Source organism: Colossoma macropomum, unplaced genomic scaffold (genome assembly GCF_904425465.1).
Source record: "Colossoma macropomum unplaced genomic scaffold, Colossoma_macropomum, whole genome shotgun sequence".
Classification (NCBI taxonomy): domain Eukaryota; kingdom Metazoa; phylum Chordata; class Actinopteri; order Characiformes; family Serrasalmidae; genus Colossoma; species Colossoma macropomum.
Window position 1 is genome coordinate 28356666 of NW_023494800.1, and position 23154 is coordinate 28379819.

Genomic DNA, 23154 nt, shown 5'->3' on the forward strand with positions numbered 1-23154 from the left:
GAGATTTGTTTCCAAATTTGTTCACTATTGCTTTAAATGTCTTGTTAAGTTTTTCAGAAAAAAATTACAGCATGGTATGATAGTGGTATGATAATCATTTGCTTGATTGTTAGAAGGAAACTGTGGAAGTAGCAATTTATGATTTCCTAATAAGAAATTCTATTTCCACATCACAGTGCAATGTGATGAACACCAGCAGTTGCAACTTGTTTTTATTCAGGAACAGATTTTGCCATTGGTGGTTTTGACCTGCCCCCATTTTCATTTTGATTCAACAGTAAAATTTCAAACACTCAAACTTCCATAAATATAATAATACTCATAAAACAAGATTTACTGACAACATTTTTGTGACTTCTGAACAGGAGTGCATTGTAATAAGCCTTCTTAGGACTGTATGCAAACTAAAGGGTGGTGAGTGAACTGACTGTTGACTTTCTCCAGTGTGTCTGATTCTCTAGAATCTTTAAACTCTTCCTTTTGCCTTGTTAGGTATGTGCTACTGCGTTACTACCAATTAGACAAATTACTTAAAAGAAACTGCTGAGTGTTACAGGCAAAGGAATAATTTGCAGTATGATTACACACAGGAACTGCTTGCTTTTTCTGCACTATGCAAATCCTACAATGGTTAAATCAGCAATGTCAGAAAAAAGAAATGCCAAAAGGAAACTCCGTCTTTTCTCTGCAGGTTTTTAGCAAATGTGATTTCATTTCACAAATGTCATTCTGTTTTTTAAAGACTCAGTTGCTAACTTTTACCTACTTTAGTGTATCTTTGTAATCTTAAAATACCATGGATTTTTCCATTCGCTTCTGTGACGCTGAATTCGACAAGTGAAATGCAATAAGGTTGACAAGCAGACGTGAAGCTTAATTTCATGTTAATTTCCAGCCAGTGTTTGGGAGAAAACTGTCAAGGAACAGCACATGACAAATGATCACATTCTGTATGATACAAAAAGCAGTGCTCACAATGTATTACCACCTCTGTTTATCTGTTTATCCTTGCTGCTGATCATGTAACCAAAAAATCAACAGCAACCTTTTTCACAAAGCTTATTATCTGCCATGATCACACTGGCATTTATCTACACCTAAAGGTATTACATGAACTGCAGACAAACCATGTCTAAAGTCACAAAAGTCTAACATGATGAACAACAAAAGACAAGCGCCTCATTATGAGCAAGGCAGCAATCCCTCTCCAGGAAAGCATACTGAGAGTAAGAGATTTCAAAGAATTCAAAATATTTGAATGGGCAAAATAGAGACTAAGGTTTCACACACCTGTTATCCTAACACTTACAGCACATTTAAATTTGTCAAATGACATCAGCAGAAGTGCAGCTGTTATTATTCTAATTATGTAAGGTGAAACCAGTCTCTCTGTTTTCTAAATGCTGATTTGTCTGCATACCCAACTTTTCCTGGGAGAAGGCCTACTGTTCTCTTTAAAGCTTAAAGTGGGTAAAGTTTTTATGAAAGGTAAGGCATGAGGATTCCATGTTTTGCTTATCTTCTTTATTTTATCCCCTGACTAATGATGTCCTCCCATTCTGATTAATTAATCTTGATCTAATGATTCATTCTCTCAGTCTATTTAACTGAGGGATGTGATATTGGACCGGCCACCAGGGGGTACCACAATACGCCTTCCAGCAGGCCTGATAGGGGCTTCCTCCGGACCTGTGCAGGGAGAGAAAAAATAAAGAAGTTACTGAGTGCAACACCCCAATGAGATTATTCAGCTATGTTTTAAAGCCTTCTTTAAAGAGCTCAACTGAATGAATAAATGCTTGGAACAGCACGGCACAGGTGCATTTGCTGACTAAAAACGTAAAACATTGGAAAGACTTGTACTACACTTGGCCACTTGGAAGCAAAATACTGAACTGCAGTTTGCAGCGATACTTTTTTTAGATTTTCTGTATACTACTGAATTTTAAGAGCTAAAGTGATGAACAACCTGCCTACCAGTCATTCTTGATATCTTTGCAATGCTCTAGCATTCTTCATTTTTGAAACATAATTACCTGGGGATTAATATAGGACTAGGATTGAGGTTACAGGGTTACTCTCACATGGAATAGGTCACAGGCTGAAGTACTTTCTTACTGCCATCTTAAAATGCATCAACCCAACCAAGACAGAGGTTCCCTACAAAAATCCCAACAAAAAGCATGGGTTTTGTGCAAAGTACCAATCTTTGAGGTGGGGTCAGTGATTTTTGTTATGGCTGGTGAAGCTCCCCTGACAGCTCCCCTGACAGCTATCAATAAAATGTAAGATCACATGAAGAAAAATACAGGCTCTGTGGCTATAGCAGGGTAGAAGGTTATAGCCTAGCTTAGCATGAAAACAAGCTATCTACAAACCTGAGTTTTATTAACTGCTGGAGAGTTCTTTAACGAATAATGGCAGGGAAAATAACACAACAGCCTATTTTACCATTTCCTACTAAATTTTACACTGCCAAAGAAACCAAAAATAGCAGATCTAAATCAAAGAGTGAATATCGGGGTGGCTTTCCCTTGCTGTAGAGAGCGTACGGAGTTGAAGGGCATGGAGTATAATGCAGATCTTGCGCGATATCTGCTGGACAGCTAATTATTTTGCACAGAACATAGTTCTAAGTTGTGCAATTGGGCATAGGTAATTAGTGCAAAAATGTAGTTCCCCATATACTCTGTCAGCTAGCTTATAGCTAAGAAAATTAATTAAAGATAAAAATTAAAGCTAACAAGATTGGCTCTGGGCCCTGAAGGACTTCACCATTGATAACAATAGCTAGCTTCTGCATTAGCTCGCGAGTTAATTAACTGTGCACTGGTTTCTTATGTCATTTTTATTTGTGACAGTTGATCACAACTCATTGAGCAGTAGCATAGAACAGCTGTTCTAGCTTTGGAGGGAACACTAAAGGAAAGGGCTGTATTTGTTTGTGTGTTTAGGTAACAAAGCGAATAATTTTCGGTGAGAGAGTAGGGTATATGGTGGAATGTAATAGGTTTTACATGCATTGTATCTAGCTAGTTAATGTAAAATTTATTCTGTCAACAGCTCATTTCTCCAAGTGCTTGAAACACAGGAGAACTGGTAGAATCTTCTGCACACAGAGACTTAATTGCTTGTTGGACAGCGTGTTGTGATGGCTGTTACACCACTAGAGGTTGCTGATGAAGATGACTATGAAACATATTTTAGAAGGTAAAACAGTCTTCAGAGTGTATCACAACAATGTCCACTTCATTCCAGAAAATCCATATTTAAGAAACCTCACATATTTACATATTCGGCAAAAGTATTAATGGCTAATCCCACAGTTCATTTGTAATGCTCTTATTCTAGTGGGAGACAAGTGTCGCTATATAAACAATGTATAAGCCATTACAGGGCTTGGTGATGGGAAATAAGTTCTCTGCCCTCCCTTCTGGAGAGATGGGGGAAATACTTTCCAATCTAGATCACTATCCACTATAAGTGCATCACACCTAAACCATTCTCATAAAGAACTGTTTATACCAGCCCTCCCTGTCAAGTTACATTAGGCATTAACAAGCTGCAGATGTTCAGTATTGGAGTCTTTTTTCTCATACATTATGTAACTAAAAGATATTCTCAAATACTTCAAAAAGCAGGACTTGATCTAATTATCTAATAAGACTGCAGACAGAAACTGTCTACAAACCTCAGTTCCAAAAAAGTTGGAACAGTATTTTTTTATTAGTAGTGTTAATTAAAACAGAAAGTAGAGATTTAAAAATTTTGTTTGACCTGTATTAAGTTAAAAACAATACAGTATGATATTTAATATTTTACCTTCATTTTTTGTGGTAAATATATGCTCATTCCAAATTTGATGCACACAAGACAGTTTAAAAAAGTTGGGATGGGAACATGTTTACAACCTTATCAACTTTTCTTTTTTGCTGTTTTTATTTGGGGACTGAAGACATCAATTCATCCTGATTTTTTTGCTATTATTTAAAATCTTCATATATTTACACAATAAATAATAGGACACCATTCATCAGCTACTTCATAATGTGCCACACGTTTTCAGCCTGGTCTGGACTGCAGGCATGTTTAAATAAGCATGGATGTTCCTGAAAAAGACTTTGTTTTGAAGGCAGCATATGTTGCTCCAAAATATGTGTATATTTTTCAGCATTAATGATGACATCATAGTTACCAATGACATGGGCACTAATACACCCCCATACCATGAGAAACCCTGGCTTTTATGCTGGTAAAAATCTGAACAGTCCTCTTCTTCTTTGGCCCATGATGTCCATAACTTGTTAAACAATCTGAAATGCTGACTCATCAGACCACAATACACAGTTTGTCATGGTATTCCCAAGCCCATGCAGGGATATCCATCACAGAAACATGCCGATTTTTAAATCAGTGCTGTCTAAGGGGTTAAAAATCATGGACACTGAGTTGCCTCTTTATTTACATAGATTTCTCTGGATTCCCTGTATCCTTTAATGACATTATGCAATACCAAGAGGTAAATATTAAATATCCTTGCAATCGCTTATTGAGGAATGTTATTTTTAAACCGTTTTTCGCTGACACTGTTTTTGGCAGTGTGGCAAGCCTCGACCCATCCTTGCTCATACAGTCATACTAGGACTAGGCTCTAAGTGCTCCTATACTCAGGCAAGACTGCATCTCCTGTTTAAGTCTGAACTTTTCACAAGGTTCCTAGTCTAAATTTGCCCATGTCCTGACTATTTTTGGATAAAGTGGCAGGCATCAATTTCTGAATGACCATAAATTTACAAAGAAACACTGACGTTGTTAAGGTAAAACATTAAATATTTTTGTGTTTGTACTGTTTTCATTTACATACAGGTCAATCACTGCTTTCTATTTTATTTTCACACATACTCTCCCAACTTCTTTGGAATTGAGGTTTTTAAATAGAACTGATAATTTTATCTTTTGCATTTTAAAACAGCCTTCTAAATATCAGTCAGTCCTCTAAATGTCAAGTCAGTATTACAAAAACAGAGTAAAAAAGTCTTCATGTAGGAAAGGATTCTGCACTTTTGTCAGACTACTTCTTAGCCTACAACTGCATTGTAGGACGACAGAGAAGTCACTATACCACAAAACGGTCTCTGAAAGAGTCAGCAGAAAACAAAGCTTAGGATTACCTGCTAGAGTAAATCCAGACTGATGGAGGTTCCTGATGGGGGCCTTGGTGGGAGAGCTGCGGGTAGAAGCTGAGGGAGTGCCTCCCCTGGACATGGGAGTAAAGTCTGAGACAGGCCCATCATACATGCCCCGTGGGACTGCCCTTAACACTGCCAACTGCAAAAGAGAGAGTGAAGTTTGAATAGTGAATTCTGAAGTTCTGAATAGTTCACCCTTTCTCTGTTTGCTTTCCCAAATGCTTCTCAACGTTTACTGCTGTAACAAGTTATCCCTCTAGATACAAATTAAGTGAACCAGATAAAACTGCTGTTAAGAAAATATATAAATCAGATAAATTGAATGTGAATGTGGAGAGCAAGAATAAACTCTAATTAGTAGCAGCACAGATGTATGAACTTCAGGAGGACTCCCTTTCTCTTTTGCGAGGCAATGGACAGACTTCACTACTGCAACCAGCTCCTGGCTAGTTTTCCTATGTGTGCCATCAAGCCCTTGCAACTGATCGAAAATACAGCAACATGACTCATCTTCAATTTTCCTAAGTTCGCTTATGTCACTCCATTGCTGTGTTTTCTTCACTGGCTTCCCGCATCAGATTTAAAACCTTGAGACTAGCCTATAAAGCCAAAAATGAACCAGCCCCTCCCTACCTGATGGCAATGGTCAAAACCTGAATCTTACCTTAAGTGCTTTGAGCTTCAAGCACTGACTTGGCCTGACAATCAATTTATCAACATTCATGAGAACAAGCATCAAGACTCTTGGCTGTTCTTGCATGAACTTCCTCTGGTTGTCCAAACAGATGAGTCCCTTCTGGTCTTCAAACAACAAGTGAGGACTGATTTCTTTGAAAAGCATTTAAATGAACACTAATCCTCCTCTGTTATAATGTAACTGCACCTAATAAATATCTAATCGCTGTGTATTGTGTATCCTTGTAGGTTTCAGCACTGACTGCTGTCTGGTAGTGTATTAGTTCAGGAGACCAATTTATACTAGCTTAAGGATAGGTACAAATTTGGAAAAAAAATACCTTTATAGTGTCTATAGATCTAATGCTCTAGCCACAAGTTAATGTTAGCCCAAAACTAACGCAATAGCCACAACCTAACATGCTTCTCATGATACAACGATATACACACTGATACGTAATTTTCAGAATTCAAAGCCAATGACCAATTGTGCTTGCACACAGAGGAATCTGACTTCCGCATTTAACCCATCCATGCACGCACACGCACACACACTCAGGGGCAGAAAGCATACTTGCCCAGAATGGTGGTCAGCCCTATTCAAAGCGCCTAGGGAGTTAGGTACCTTGCTCAGGTCCTGCTGGCTCAGAGGATTGAACCGGCGACCTTCCAGTATTGTACTGACCTGTATGCTGTAAATCACTATCAATTTTAAGAATGACATTTTATGAATTTTTAAGAGCAATGAGCTTAGAGTACAATATGCAGTTAAACGAGAAGTTAAGAGCTTGACTCTTTGAGGACAAAATGATGACTGGTGGCAAAATAGTGAACACTCTGTCAAAGTAAACTGTACTTTCACAGCATGACTGCAATATGGAACTGTACCCATAACCCATGGTAACATCATCAAAGCAAATGAGTTCCCGTCTTTCGAAGTTGCTGGCAGGAGTGTTTGCTGCTTTCTCTGCTCTATCTTGTTAATCTCTTGCAGCTTTTTACATTTTCAATTTGCTGTTCCATATTACTCGCAATTAATTACAACCACGACTTTTGGAAGTCACTTCTTCCCTCATCAGATTCGCAAGACACCTGGAAGGACTCAATTTAGCCGATGAAACAACGTAAGTATCAGTATGGCAGACTGCTAGCTGTGGCATTGCTCTGAGTGCAGCATGTTTAACTATGCTTCTCACTCTGTCACTAATGACATCAGTGTTACTAGCTGTTTGTGGGAAGTGTAAGTTAGTCTTGCGCTTGATATTCAATATAGTTGATATCGAAGATATTCGAGGATAGTCATCCACGTTGGTACTAATGATGTTCGTCTGCGGCAGTCAGAAACAACTGAAGATAACATTAAAGAGGTGTGTAAATTAGCCCAGACAATGACCAATGCTCTGGCCCCATCCCAGTTCGACGTGGCGCTGAAATCTATTACTACTCATCTGATCAATTTCTTCATCAATTATCGACACAAACCAGCGGTACTCGACCTTCTTCCCTATAACTTGAAACGACACTGTGTTCACACAGGGGTTCATTGTTAGCAATGAGCAACACTGACAGTAATAATGCTGCTAGCATGACAGCTACTGGTTTTAATTACTGCAGTTGAGTATATCTTGGAGATTGATGGCATAAACGTGGGCAGCAGGCCTAATGTTGCTCTCTTATGGGAGAAAAAAAAAACACAATTGTTTTGTGTAGTTCACCTTTTTTGTTCTATTTTTAGTACAATAAAGGTACAAATTTATCCAAGAAAAAAAATAAATTAACCGCTGTAATTTTATACCAGTTTACTCCACAGTTACACAAAATTTTTGGGCACAATAATATATAATATAATATAATATATTTTATATAATAATCTATTATATAATAATCTCTTCTAATATCTTTTGCTCTTCTTTATGAAGAGTAAATAGAATTAAACATGCTTACACTCCAATAATTAAATCTAACTGATTAAACTGACATATTCATGACATTGGCTAAATGACTATTATAAAATAGTGATGACCTGACAGTACAGGAAATGGAGGATCAACTTCACCAAAATAAAAAAGAAATACATCAAATAAAGCATAATGGCATAATAACATAAATAACACAAATAAGTCAAATCAAATAACAGTCAATAGATTAATGGTTTAATTGTCAGTTTCAGCTATAATGCAAACTGAAAGTGTAGGGGCTAGCCAAGTGATCCTGTTCAAATTTGAAATCTCCTGAATTTGGACCTACTGTGGATGAATGCCATGAATTAATGAACTAATCATAACAAGAACTATCACATAGCTACCTACAGAGCTGGCAGCTGTAAAAATAATAATTATCTTTAAAAACTATTACAAAAATGAAAACTAGTAGTGAAAAATGGACTTACTGCTGTAAAAACACATAAACTACATTATAAACTATAACGACCACTGCAACATGAATAAAAATGAATAGCATTACATAGAAAATAACTTTTTAAATGCATTAAGGATAAAAGTGGATGCTTTCTATGCCCTTAAAAAATGATTCCTTAAGGGTTCTTTGTTAAAGTCTATGGTTACATATAGAACCAGGACAAAACAAAGAATATGAATGCTGAAAGCATAAATGGTTAACTGTTCTTTCTCTATGACTAAAAATCTGTTGTGTATTGTTCTTAAAAGAGCCTAGTGTCAAAAAGGGTTCTATTACCAGGGCATAGAATCTTCACAGAACCTTTATTGGTACTATATTAAATCTCTTTTTTCTGACAAAAGCAGATGTGAAAGTAAACAGAAACTAAAGTAGAACTCTTTTAGTTAGTTTTCAGAAAATAAAAACAAAACTGACATTGCTGTTGCAGACATCTGTGCCATGCATACCGTTTGAAAGCGCATCCACGAATGTTACACGTTCAGTGTGAAAACAGCTGTGTTCAGATGGCAGACCGAATTTCTGAAAAAATCTGTGAGGAATCCGCCTGTAACAGGTTATGCAAAGTGAAGAGGGAGCGGGATAATTTTTTATGGTCAACACTTCATTATACATATCTAAAAGGATAGACTAAAAAACAGCATTTATTGCACTTCATTTTAGAGGAGAAAACGTCTACTAGGTTTAATTTTTCCCTGTCAGCCCATGTGAAAATTAGCAATGTTAGCAAGTGCCCTGAACACTACTAACAAAGAGACACAACATTGTATTTTTACATTAAAGTACACTATGGTTACAGAGTTGAGGCTTACTCATCTAATTCTCAAAGCTTTCAATTAAACCTCAGGATGATACATATGCCAGTGAATTAATATTTATTGTGGAGCATTTTTAGTCATAAATGTGAGCAAAACTGTCCTACGGTTTAGCCTGTGTTTACTTCCCGGTTCAGTTTTACCCACCCTTTTTTGATCGGTTACCTCATTAAAAGTGACAAATGACAAGTGGAACTTTTCTGCTTAGTATGAACATTTTTCAACTTCTAGTTGAAACTCAGGCAAGCCTGTTTAGTTGAATTCCTGGCACATTTTGGAATGCAACACTTTTTCCGGACAGTAGCCACTGTTTACAGTGCAACCAGAAGTAATTTAACACTACTATTTTCGCTGCCGCATCAATGAATGCAGAAGTGTGACAATGATCAATAGGAAAGAAAGAACATCCATCATCATAACAGAAGAACACGCACTGTATGCCATTTTAGTTCTCTGTGCTATCACTACCTCAAGCTCACCTGTTTCCTGGCTTTGATGCGCTTATAGGCGAAATCTGGGAAAGGTGAGCAGGGGATGAAGCGCCCCAAGCCAGAGGTGGCCTGCAGCTTCCCATCTTCCAGAACGATCTTGCCCTGGCAGATGACCAGCATGGGAGCACCACGGAGTTCCATGCCCTCAAACACATTATATTCCGCAGCCTTAAGGAGAAAGAACAACATGATAAATATGACATAAATAAACCTATGTAAGAAGTAAGACGTAAACTGAAAACGTACAACTGAAAGTCCTCTACATGTATAGCCTACTGAAGCTATTACATCACTACAACCATAATAAGCCACTTAAAGCCACTTAAGTTATGCAACTTACCACTGAAAAGATTATGGATAAAAGTATATGCTTCTTCTATCTTTCATTCCTAGCACTGTTAATCCATGATTCATGTATAGTTGACATTATCTATGCCAGTTATTATGAATAAGAAATAGCCAACATGTAATACATCGTAAAAAAGAAACAGAAGAGACATGGACACCAGGCTTTTTTTAAACAATGTTAGCACTGAAGCCTGAAACTCAGCATTCACAGAAATTAGTTCCCGCCATTTTTCATCACTGGAATTCGCACCTGACACAAATAATAAACAGATGTTGTGAAACTTTCACATATACAAAACACTCTCCAGAACACTGGCCAAATACAAGGGATCATCATCCTTCATGAAATACTGATTAGGGGTCGACCGATTATCAGCCTGACCAATATTATTATTTTTCTGATTAGCGGAATTGGCATATGAACTTGCTTCCTTGCTGAAATAAGCGGGTTTCATTATTTATACGCATATCTGATGCAACCGTGATCAACAAAACACCTTTCTGTAATCTGGCCCAATGTCCCACCCACAGAGTTACTGGATTGCTTGAAACGTGGATGATTCATACAACCAACGAGTACAACCCACGAGCACTTCTGTAGTATGTCTTTATGTCCTGCCTTTATGTCCTTGTACCCTTTCAACACAGTGATCGATACTACATATCTGTTTTATATAAGAATCGTGCAGTTGAAAAATTTTTTTTAATTTAAAGTTTTTAACCCCTTTTTCGAGCCCCATTTTTCTTACAAACGTCCTTGACTATTAAACATCATTAAGAGCTATTTGTTATTTTGTATTGTTTATTATCTTAAAGATAACTTTAAAATGTTTAAGTTACTATTTTTTCAACCTGTACTGTGTAAGAATCAAAGGATTTTATTTTTAATAATGTTCTAATATTTGTTTAATGTAAGTTCTGAGTAAGAGTTGCACTCTTATGAATTTTCACACTACAAACATCAAATGTATGGTAAAAGAATATCACCCCCAAACAGCGGTTATCACTATCTATAATTATTAATAGTTGGTATTGTCCCTGAAAAGAAAATAATGGTCTACCCCTAATACTGATGTCCAAAAATAAGATTATAGTACATAGGTTGCCAACACATGACAACTTACACTCAACGACTTCACATAAACATGTGTTTGAACAAATGCTACTATAGTACACTACAGTTTTAGCAGAGAAATTTCACAGGACTCAGAATCAGACAAATTCTAAAGAGATCACATTTCTATAGCAGAAACTTTGAAGATTTTAAAAACAAACAAAAAATGTATCTTCATGTTTTGCAATGTGTGAGAATTTCATGATCAGTCAACCAATAGAAATGCTCTTTACTTGGAAAAAAATCTTTTTACATTACCTAATATTAAAAGTTATGGATGTTTTTGCCTTTTCCAAACTTGCCATCTTGTTTTTGGGACAGCGATGACATGCTGGCTGGATAAAATTGATATGGACTATGAAGGAAAAAGAGGTCTTGTCCAGGAGACAGTAAAACGTAAATAAAAAGCAGCATGCTAGCCAATGAAACAAATTAATGTGAAACTGAGGCACATTAGTGAGGATCACTTTACATATTGTAGCGTGGCCATTTGGAAACCAGTTTTAATGATAATGTCTGAAATGTAAAGTTAGATCTTCCAGTAGTAGAATGTGATAAGCTGTCTTCAACTACTTTGCATTTCTAGATTTGTATATTTTTTTTCTTTCTTTCCAAAAGAAACACAGGACCATATGAGCTCATCTTAAAAAATAGTTACATTATACAATAATTGTTACATGAGAAATTGATCAAAAAGTATAATGTGTGTAAAATGCAAAAGATGTCCTGAAGCTTCAAAAGGCAGTCTGCTTCCCTTTCACTGGTATACTCATATAATGGCTAGTGTTTACATAATTTTTTTCTATGCTAAGCAGGTCTTCACCAAAAACTCTTTTTTCAGAGACTTCTTGGATGAAGAAGAAACACACAGAGTTAGAGAAAAGAGGAGAGAGCTGGGAATGCACCCTAATCAACAGCATATGAGGGAAAAGAGGAAAGTTGAGGGATAAAGCTTAAAGCTTTTGGATTCTCCATTCCCTAGCCCTGTTCCCACCCTTTCTCATCTGTTCTATACCATTAGTCTATCCTGCCTGTTTCTCATACTCTCCTCTAGTCACAGAAACACCAACAGCTGACATTAGACAGCCTGATCCAGGGATGCCAAAAACATTCCTCCTTCTTCCACCCCCCGCTCTCTCTCTTTCTCTGCCCCATCTCTCTCCCTCCCTTTATCTCTCAGGTTTATCTTTTCTTCCCTCTCTTTTTATCCCTCACTCCTTTTAAGTCATATTTGCCGTTCTTCAATGGTGTTCCACGTCTCTGCTCTTCCTTTCAACTATTTGATATTTTCACCATTGGGGTAATACCAACTTGAAAGCAGCCATGTCCTGTTATTGTCTGCAGTCTCCTTTGCACACGACACTTTTCTGTTCTACGCCGCCCATGCTTGGCCTGAAACAACGAGGGACGGCAAAAAAAAAGGGAACCACTGCCAAGAATGATGTCATAGCCAAGCCCCTCTGTGAAACTACACAAACACAAAGTAAAATCTCATTCATGTTGATAGGGCAACTCCTTTCTTAAACACGCAACAATGAAGGAGTTCATAAAATAAATGTGTACCACAGGGCAAAGGCAGTTTAAGTGTTGCACTGTTTAGAGAGACCATGATCATAAGTTTAATAAAAACAGTGATCATTTGGGAGTAGCTTTTTTTTCAAAGACTAAAAGTTTGTAGAGGAGCTGCACTCATCGACCAGTTTATTGTACTGTATATTGTGTTGTCTATATTGTAGGTCAGGGGTTTAAAACTAATGATCTCATCATATGTTTATCAAATGTTCTTTTCCTGCCCTTTGATTTTGCTTACAATGTAATGACACAGTCTTAATGGCCTTTTTCAGTTGAATATATAGTGGTTAGACAGCATGGTGGAAGACTGGCACTCATTTCTCCATTCAGAAAGTAATGCCATTGCTCTACCAATACACGCTGTGAAGAAATAGAAATGGTGAATGATGCAAATAAATAGCTGTGCATTAAATTGAGAAATTCAGTGCTTATTAACTGGCATTTGACAATAGCTCAGCTTGCTTAAATGCACTAGGGATGATAATTATTGGCATTGATGTGACTGAGGAATTGATAACAAACATTGGTCAAGATGTGTTTAAAAGAGTGTATATACTTTTCTACCCTGCAATTTTTCACTCTTCCCCCCCCTTAAAGAAGACCACCTGTCTCCCAAATATGGGTGGGCAATATTGCAAAAATACAGGGTGATTTAAAAAGATCCGATTTCAAAATGATTTATTTCACTCGTGATGCTGGTGATCTTTTTCTTGGAATTGTTGGTACCAACGACCAAAACTCTGAGCTGTTGGAGGTTCACTGCCATACTGACAGTCAGACACTCTATGACCCCCCTTTTCAATTGGTATGTGATTGGTTCCTAGGTGCCTCACGGTTGTAAAAATATGGTGCTTTGAAATCAGATGAATCTTTTTGAATCACCCTGTATTATATCATGATATTTTTATGATATACAATTACAATATTACAATATTTAAACACACAGGCGCAATGTACTAGCTGCACCACACTTAAAAACAGCCATCTTTATTGAACATTTCACATCCCATACTGCACTAGATCCATTTAATCAAGAGTAATGTTGTTTTTTTAATGAAACATATCATGAAACATGCTGACATGATCAGCATTCATTAGGAAGAGACAATATTTACAATATGCTCAGAAAAGCGTATTGTGTATCCATATAAGAGAATTTGTCACAATAACGATAAAATATCATATATTGCTCACCTCTACTCCCAAGTAATTTTAGTTTGAAACTCTGTAAAGCTGGGCTTACACTAAACATTTTTAACTCTGATTTTAATCCCGATTTGCCCCTTCTGACAAATTTTCATAATCTGAAGCAAGTTTCCAGGTCAGGAGTTTGATCAGAAGCAGTTGACGGCACAGAGGATCTGCTAGTGTGAGGGGAGAAATAATTCAATCTTTAGCCTTCTGATCAAGCTCTGAAGTGATTGGAGGCCTTCCAATATTTTCAAAGGTTTCGATTTTTAAGACTCAAAACATTCACAAGTCCTGTAGTATGAGATAATCAGCAATGTAATTTAGAAATGATTCAGGCAACAACCAACGAGAAAAGCAAGGGGAGAGAGAAAAAAGGTAAAGAAAGACGTGCGTGCACTCTGCAGCATGAGCAGTGGGCCGCAGAGACAGAGGAGCTGCTTGCTGAGTTCAGGTAAATAATCACTTTGTTTACAATTTCAAGTTAGAGGCCAGTTCATGGTAAAATATTTCTCCAGCTGCGATATCAGCATTTCAACCTCACATTCGTCCCTAGTTTTTCTCTATACTTCGCACATAAACAGAAATAGGTGTGGTCCAGTTTAGCTTGGTTTGTATCACATGATAACGTGGGACTCATGACAAAATTCAGGAAAAAGATAGATGTTAAGTGTGTGATGCTCTCCATTTCTGAAATCTGTTAGGATTTTACAAGTCTCGTAGGATAGGCCCAGCTTAAGTCAACCTTGCTGGTGTACAGTGTACAGCCTATACTTCAGGGCTATTCAACTCTGGTCCTGGAAGGCCGGTATCAGCACAGTCTTTCCTGCTAAAACCCACCTGACTCAACTAATCAGGGCCCAGTTTCCCAAAAGCATCTTACGCCCTATTCAGATGGGATTAGTTTTATGTGGAGAGGTGGGGTAATATAATTTTTACCTTATTGATTCTCATTGATTTTAGGCCCATCTGAATATGCCATGTCAGTAAGTTTTACAGACTGTACTCATCTGTGCTAAAAAGCCACTACAGACTGAAAAAAATGTCAATCTAGCTGGCCAGCAGGAGCAATGCAAAGATTTCTAACATCACATTAGACTTTAGGGTGCCAAAAAATTGCTCCAGGCATCATAAAACAACTGATCCTTTGTCCCTTTCTGCAGTACCTCATTGGAAAAACACAAGACAGGTCTTTCTATACATAGCCTTTACCTCCGTGCACTAGCATTTTATGCTGTCATGACAGCCACGCAGTAGAGTTTCTTTCTCCGTTGTATAGGCATTAAAAAAAAGGTTGTGAGGTTGGAATGCACAGGGTTGCATACCATTCAAGCCCCTTTGGCAAAACTAAAGTTCTCTCCCTCAGCACTTTCCTTATGCAGTGGAAAGAAATTAAACTGTTAACATTTTAAGGCATCACTATCAATATTCAAAAATATACCTCACAAATGGGTGAAAACACCATAATCAACACAATGCCAATATCCATCATCGGACATAAACACCAGGGCAAAAAATCATGAGCATCCTCTTTTGATTATGCCCCACTGTCATGTCAACAACTGATTCTAACTGCCCAGTAACAGCCTAATAAGCCAAATAAGCTTGATGCTGTAGGTTGGTGAAATTCAATCAGGCTGATGAGCAAAATTGGACTGCAGCTCTTTCGGTCGGATATATCCTGTTGTTGTGGTGCCCTGAGCTGCCAAAAGTGCCTCCATTATGGCCCTCGACTGACTCGCAGTGCTCAATTAGTTACAAACCTCCACTGGGATCTCCATTTCCGCCCAGAGGAACTGGGAGGTCAGAGGAAGCCAGCCAGGCCTGCTCTCTTTCTTGCTCTCTCCCTCTCTCTCTTTCTTTCTAGAAAGCCTTGCTTTCTTTCTGACTATGTCTGGCCTTTGCTGTCTTTTTTTATACATGAATACAAAGTGAAGAGGACAATGCAAGCCTGTACTTTGTGTACAGGGGAAAGGAGGTCCACCTGTCAGGAGAGAATTCTGAAGAACCACCCTCCCAACAGCAGTTTAAGATTTTTATATAGAGATATCTATAGAATTTAATCTACAGAATTTTTGTAATTTTTTTTTTTGTTTGATTTTTATTGGCAGAACTGTGATCTGCAGCATTTTCCTGACAATATCGGAACCAGTCATTTACCTATCTTCCACACCACCAGATTCTACTGCAGTAAACTGATCCTAAGGTAAACTCTTTATTCTCGTTTGTTGCTCTGTAAAATCTTACAGTTTAACTATATATCAAACTTTTGAAAACCTTAACCTGACAGGTTTTAACGCTTAAGTGAACTAACATTAACCAACAGTTCCGAGACTCTACTGGAAAAGAGAGCGAAGTGAGCAGCAAAGTTAGTTTCGTTTTCACATGTATGGTTTCCTTCCTCAGTAGTTTTCGTATTATGCATGCAAAATATGCGTAGATTATCATTAGTTGTAACTAACACAATCAGCTCCCATTTAGTTTTCTTGTATAATTAATTCCTTTTAAACTCTTAGTACTCGTTAATTAGTATGAACTGCTGAAACCACTGAGAGCTGATAAGGGAGCATCTGCAAATTATGATCATCAAAGTCTGAGCATGATATGAAACCTTATGAGCCAGTAAGGGCTTCTAGCAAACAGAATACAAATGATGTCCAGTCAGAGCTTTATAATGACCTCTGTTTATAATTATTGTTGACTAGGGGTTTCAAAATATGATTTCTACCAGACTCATCTTTTAGCTTGGGCAAAATAAACAGATTTTTATCAAATAAGGCAAAAAGGTCCCAGGAACAGTATAGTTTTAACTATACTGCATTTGATCCAATGTACTGGATCATTGTACATTGATTACTTGTTTCCCTGTGTTTTAGTCTCAGAGCTTTTAGTATCAGTGTACTGATTTTTTTTAAATCACTTCTTTCTAGAAGAGCAGACTTAATTTCTGAACTTCAAGGTATAAGTATACATGTCTAAACCCAAACAACTTATACTGTTATACAAATCTGTCATCTTTGTTTGAAATATTTTTTTTTATTGCTCCTCTTAGATTTGGCCATTTCGCCAAATGAGTGACCATTTCTGTGAGGCACAATATTTAAGACACCTATGATCTATCATTTTGTTTCATAAAACAGTGCAGTTTTTGTGTTTGGCATGTGTTAAGGTAAACTCTTGTTAAATACGTCTTGTTGAAATTATTTTTCTCTTTTCCTTATTTAATTAAACATCTTTAATTGAAGACAAGTAAAACACATATATCTAAACATACTTTCCTATATTTCTGTGACATCTTTGATAATTGTTCAAAAAAATAATAAATAAAAAAAAACAAAGAATGAGAAAACATAATGTTTCTATTCCTTTACCAGCCCTAGGCCTTACCGAATTGTGTGTCTTTGCTGTGACTGTCCTGACTAGGTCTGGATCCCAGATGACCAGGTCACTGTCAGAGCCTACAGCTATCCGGCCCTTGCGTGGGTACAGATTCAGGATCTTTGCTGCATTGGTGCTTGTCACAGCTACAAACAAGTTCTCGTCCATCTTACCAGAAACCTGAGCAAGAAAAGAGAATTTACTACGAAACTGAACACAAGATACTGAAATAATGTTATGCTGGAAATCTAAACAATAATATATTTCATAACCCTGCAGCATGTCTTTTCTACTGTAGTTGAATAAAATTCCCATAATGGGTAACATATTATCAAATGACTAATGTACAATTAAACAATAACTAGTAAGCTGCTAAATAATCTGTATAAAAGATATATTTCAACATTTCAATGTTTCTCTCTTGAGAATGTCTCTCCTGAATTGTCCACTACACTGTTTCAGCTGTAGAGGCTTTGGGGCAGATATACTAACGTTCACAAACCCTAATATGGTGTTAAAAAGTGGCTGTCACAATTAGCTGCAACAGAACTTTGTGTCCATGATGAAAAAAACAAAGGGGTGGTCGCTGTTAAAAGGCCACCTCCTCCAATTTACCTGATTTAGATAAACCCATACAAGTAACAATAACCTAATTCAGTCAAGGGTCAAGAGTAAAATAATTCTTCTTAATTACAGCAAATTGTGATGGTGAGAGATCAAATTAAGGGGAAATGATGCAGACATAATAATTTGTTAAAAGACATAGATGGGGTGAGATTGTGTTAAAGAGATAAATACTTCATGAATATGAAATAAAGATTCCCTTGATACTATTATACATGTTCAAAATCCTAAAGTATTTGGATTTGGAAGCTACACGAGATCCTCACCACAGCTTTGTCCCAAATGAGGGACATTCTCTCCTCCACTCCATTCACTCCTTCAGGGATCTGGGTAAAGTCATCCTTCCCGATGGCCTTCTGAGCCACACTGAATGTACAGTGAGCACTGCCAGTCACATTCAGATCACCACTGACAAAATGGGATAAAGTGAGCAGAGATAACATGTATAACACATATTTATGTAAAAATCTCACACAGGCCTCAAGGCACATTTAACATATTTAGTCTCTATGGAAACGTTGCAAGAAATATCGCTGGAATATATAGAAAGGCTATAAGAAAATAAAGTGTGTGATATTGCCTATACAATTATCTGAAACACAGGAAAAGCCTGTTCAAAGTCATCACACAAACAAGCCTTTGTATTATTTCTGGCATAAACAGAGGGACTTTCCAAGTATTTGAGAAGCAGTGCATTACTGCAGTTGTAGCAACTGTTAGCAAACAAAGTCATGCTACTTGTTTCCCATAAGCTTACATTCACTGTTACCCACAGTAGCATTTTTAATAGTCAACCCTGTTCAAGGATCTAAAGAAAAAGACAGTGAAGAACTGTTAGCATCCTTTCACCTGGCCAACATTGTGTTTAGGTAGTCTGGGGTAGTGGGATCTGGACTGAGAGGTGGTGAAGTCACGTAAGAGGCGGCCTTGGCCCAGTTCTTGCTCCAATAGTGAGTCCCATCTGTTCCCAGGCTTGCTGTGATTGGCTCACCGAATACCACATTTCCTGTAAGAAAAGTCCAAACACAAATTGGCCTAGGCAGCTACCTTAGCGTAAATGTTCACACTGCTAAGAAATAACACAGAAAAGAGTTTGCAGTCAAAATAACGCATCAAAGAACTGTGGTCAAGTTTCATACATGTTTAAACACATAAGGAATTCATTTGTAAAGGGCAAATCAAGCCCTTTACAAATGAAAAACAGATTTGCAACTGCAGTTAGTATTCATCACAACACAAAGCTATGGCTATGCTGATGGATTGGCTAACAGCCTTCATTTGATGAATATATGCAGCTAAGCCCTCCTCTAGCCCTGAGTCATACAAATTACTTCTCATTAACTCTTTCTTCTCTGATTGTTTATCATTTTACCCACTATACTTTAAGCTCTTAAGCCTATGAGTGGCCTAAAGAATGGCAGATGCACAACTCACAAGTGGGATGAAGCTCTTTGTCATTATTTACCGCAGGGGTGCTCAATCCTTGTCCTGCAGATCTAACACCCTGGACAGTTCAGAGCCAGCACAACTGCCACTACCCGTCAAAAGCTCCTGAAGGCCTGCATTACCCGGATCAAGTGTGTTAAATCACAGTTGCAGACAAACTCTACAGAGCATTAGCTCTCCAGAACCATCCCTAATTTACTGAATTTAAGTAAAACATACTGATCTAATAAGTCTTCATAGTGATACTTATGATGCCTAAACATGAATAGCACCACTCTATGATACAATGGTGCCATCACATCCTTTGAGAAAAGCTGAAGTAGTAGAAGTAGTAGCCGGAGGATAGTCACCCACATAGGAATCCAGGTCCTGCAAGTGCCAGGGGCAGGGTTTTTTATTATCCCCTTTACCATTTAATTCAACAACTATGCACAGCCACTGTGTAGTAGCTATACAAGTCCAGAGACCAAACCAATGTTTTGAAACACCATCTCTGGCAATGAGTGAGAGTAAAACTGAGCTTGCTGTTAAAAACAAGGACAGTGAAGGCAAAATATGCGATTATCCAATGTGCTAATGAAGCTTTGTGTTATCATCTTTATTGTGAGACAAATATACTATGAGTACAAAAGCAGATTAAGCATAGGATATTCAAAAAGAACCTTGGTGTCAAAAGAAGGCAGCAGTCAAACATCAGCTTTCCTCCTTTTGGTTTCATGAATGCATGCATTGGGTCAGAATAAAACCCTACTCTATCAGCTCTTTTACTTAAAAGAATAAGTCATAAAAGCTAGCTTTAGATAGCATTATTTAAACAGTTCACAGTTAGTGACATGCCAACTGGTTTCCAATAGCTTTCATTCAGTGACATGCCAAAATAACAGTTAAGACTTACCAACTGTCACTAGTTGGATTTATTTCATGACAGTGGGCATATTTTCAAACACATTTCTGTTCTATTATAGTACAAACAATATGTCAAGCATGCTTCTGGTGCCGGTACCTTTTTTCCTAGCCTGTGAAATGATGTCTGCTGCACTTTTGCTCATTACACGAGTCACATAGAGAGGACAGTTGGTTTGACTGGCAATGGTGACGGCTCGGAACACTGCTTCAGCTTCCAACTACACAGACAAAGACACACACATACACCAAGACAATTCATAACTATACATATGTGTACACATCCAACTATAATTCTATATACTGTCTGGCTTTGGGAGTGAGACACATCCCTCTTTGCTTTGACATGGCCAACTGCATCCACCTCAGAAGGACTGCCTGCCTGCAGCATGTAGTGCTAGAGGACCCAGTCCGGAAGTGATCACTGATAAACTGATGCCAGATCAGATTTCTCAAAGCCTCACTGGAGTGAATTAGACAAACACGCCTACACATGCTAAATGCTAAAAAGGAACGCTTAAGTTGGTAACATGTTTTCAAGTAATGGCAGACCTACAATGACTTAATAACACAGTACATTTCATAAAGATGAATAAACTCCAAAAGTAGATAATAACAGTGGTAGATAATTACAGTGTTTCATTTGCCCAAGTAAAGAAATTGCTTCTTAAAAACATGCCCTCTTAATTAATTAAGTCCAGTGACCAAATCAATGTTTTGAGATGCTCTCCATTTTTGGCCAAGATTCAGAGCATTGCGTGAAAAACTGAGTATACAGTTAAATAAAGGATGACAAAGGCAAAATGTGCATTCGTCCAATGTGCTAATGAATCTTTGAGTTCTCAACTTTATTGTGTGATTTACCAAACACTAACTTTACGTTATTCAATTCACTCAATTAACCTTAGTCTAGTGTGACCCTGGCCTGCGATGCAGAACAAGGACACACAGGGTCATTGATAAAAAGCACAGCTCTTTTAAAGCCCCAACATCTACTGGAGTGCTGATAGTACTCCAAATCAGTCAACAAACCAGTGAACACTGATGTTCTGGTTCATTTAGTTGATTTCTGCATTTGGTATGTGACAATCCTTCATGCAATGTGACAAAAGTAACCAATGTGATCTAAGACTATACCTTCAGTTATGTGTACTTACCTCCTCTGGACGGCTGAGCACGTGCCCTTCTGGCCCAGTAATTCCTATTCCCAGCATGCGTGCCTGCTCCTGTGGACACAAAATGGCATAACCAGTTTAAGAGATGCAAAAAAACAAAGTGACTGTTCACAGTATAGCTCAGTGGTGAAGTGCTAAAAATAATTCAGGTCATTACTCATCAAACATGATCTGCAACCAACCTCATAGTCACTGTTTCATTTCAAATTCAATTTGGTGGAGTACAGAGCAAAAAAACAAGAGACAAAAACAAACAGTTGTGCCACTATTTAACTACTTATGCATTACAACATATGTGTAAACTTCATCAAGCCACAAACATTGTCTAGTTCAGGAGGTGATGACTCAGATAAACTGGATTCATATCTACTTGCTGTCACATAGGTCAAATGCTAAGCAGTGTTTAATGGTAGTTAAAACTTTTCAGAAAATCTGAGGTCCAGAGAAGGGCAAACTTCATGTCCTGGGTTCACACAGCATCTCAGTAAATCTTTAAATCCAAAAAAGGACTAGCACTTACTATTCGCAGAAGGTGGCCTTAGGCTCAAAAATTTTGAGAACTTCTGGTCTGGGTAGAGCAATTAAAGCTGTTGTTTGTGAATATATGTGCATGTGTTTATTAATACCTCAGCAATGATCTCTCCATTTTCTGCATGGACCTGCACAATTCCTCCCAACTCCCCAAGGAAAGTAAAGATCTCATAGAGCTAGAGGAACATAAGAGAAGCTATTAATTCTTTGCTATCCTCCCTCATGCACACATACATTCTCTCCTAAACACATACATACACTACCAAAGCTTATACAAGGTTAATATTTTCACATGACATAATCTTCCCATGTTTGTAGCTTTGTACTGGTTTACCTCACTGTTGCTCATCTGATAGAGATCTTTGTAAGCCATGTAGACCTGGAAGGAGTTCACTCCTGCAATAGGAAGACAGAGATTAAAACAACCTGTAACTGCCAGCCTCTCCCTTCAGATTACAGCTTGCTTGCAATCAAACGACTCTGTGGTCCATCCCATCAGCTCCCACCTTTCTCCTTCAGCAGAATCTCCACCTCCTGCCTCACACTGTCGTTCCAGTGTGTGATATCCACATGGAGCGAGTAATCACAGCATGACTTCTCATCTGCCCATTCCCTCCAACGCTCAAAGGCCTCCACCAGACTGCTGCCAGGTTCTGGGATCACATGGTCCACTGAAGATAGTGGAGAGAGAAGGATGAAGTGAATGCTGGTCTTTACCTAAGGGTAGGGGTGGCTTAGTTGTTAGATCTCTAGGCAATTGACCCCCAGCCTGTGGTCCACTTAGGTCCCAAGTGGGCCCACTTAGGTCCCAAGTGGGCCCTTGAGCAAGGCACTCCACCCTTGCATATATATATGTAGACAATAATAATAACAATCAAAATTGCAACAGACAATAATTTTTAATTATTCCAATAATTCCAGTAAAAGAACAGAAAATATGTACTGGAGTAATTTTATTTTGGTGGGATCATCCCAGATTTAGTTAATATAACTAATATTTCTAATATAAAGAGTGCTGTAAGATTATTTATCAGATAGTATTTGTACTTAACTAATTATTCTATCTAAAGAAATTGTCTGCATTATGCCTTAAAACTAGCCAAACTATCTGAAATCAGAATAAGACCATTTCTTTACATAAAATTACTTGGCACAAGAAAAAAAATCTTACAATATTTTGAAAACAATCTCAAAATCATAAATATTAGATATATTTGATAAACATAAGACTTTTACTGGTCAAGATATTATTTACAGTGTGATGACTTGGAAAGATACTTGAATGTATTA

General features: G+C 37.6%; 1 protein-coding gene across 1 annotated transcript in view; it reads right to left on the reverse strand.

Moving 5' to 3' along the window:
- Nucleotides 1-867: 867 nt before the first annotated feature.
- dpysl3 (dihydropyrimidinase like 3) overlaps nt 868-23154 on the reverse strand; it is a 34994-nt gene continuing 12707 nt past the window's right edge. The window contains exons 4-14 of the mRNA XM_036587817.1: nt 22371-22535; nt 22199-22260; nt 21960-22040; nt 21316-21384; nt 20259-20379; nt 18659-18815; nt 18076-18217; nt 17195-17365; nt 9574-9753; nt 5172-5328; nt 868-1689 (exon numbers count right to left, since the gene is read on the reverse strand). Coding sequence (XP_036443710.1) covers nt 1604-1689; nt 5172-5328; nt 9574-9753; nt 17195-17365; nt 18076-18217; nt 18659-18815; nt 20259-20379; nt 21316-21384; nt 21960-22040; nt 22199-22260; nt 22371-22535 — 1391 coding nt within the window. The 3' untranslated portion in view covers nt 868-1603. The remainder of the gene's footprint in view (nt 1690-5171; nt 5329-9573; nt 9754-17194; nt 17366-18075; nt 18218-18658; nt 18816-20258; nt 20380-21315; nt 21385-21959; nt 22041-22198; nt 22261-22370; nt 22536-23154) is intronic.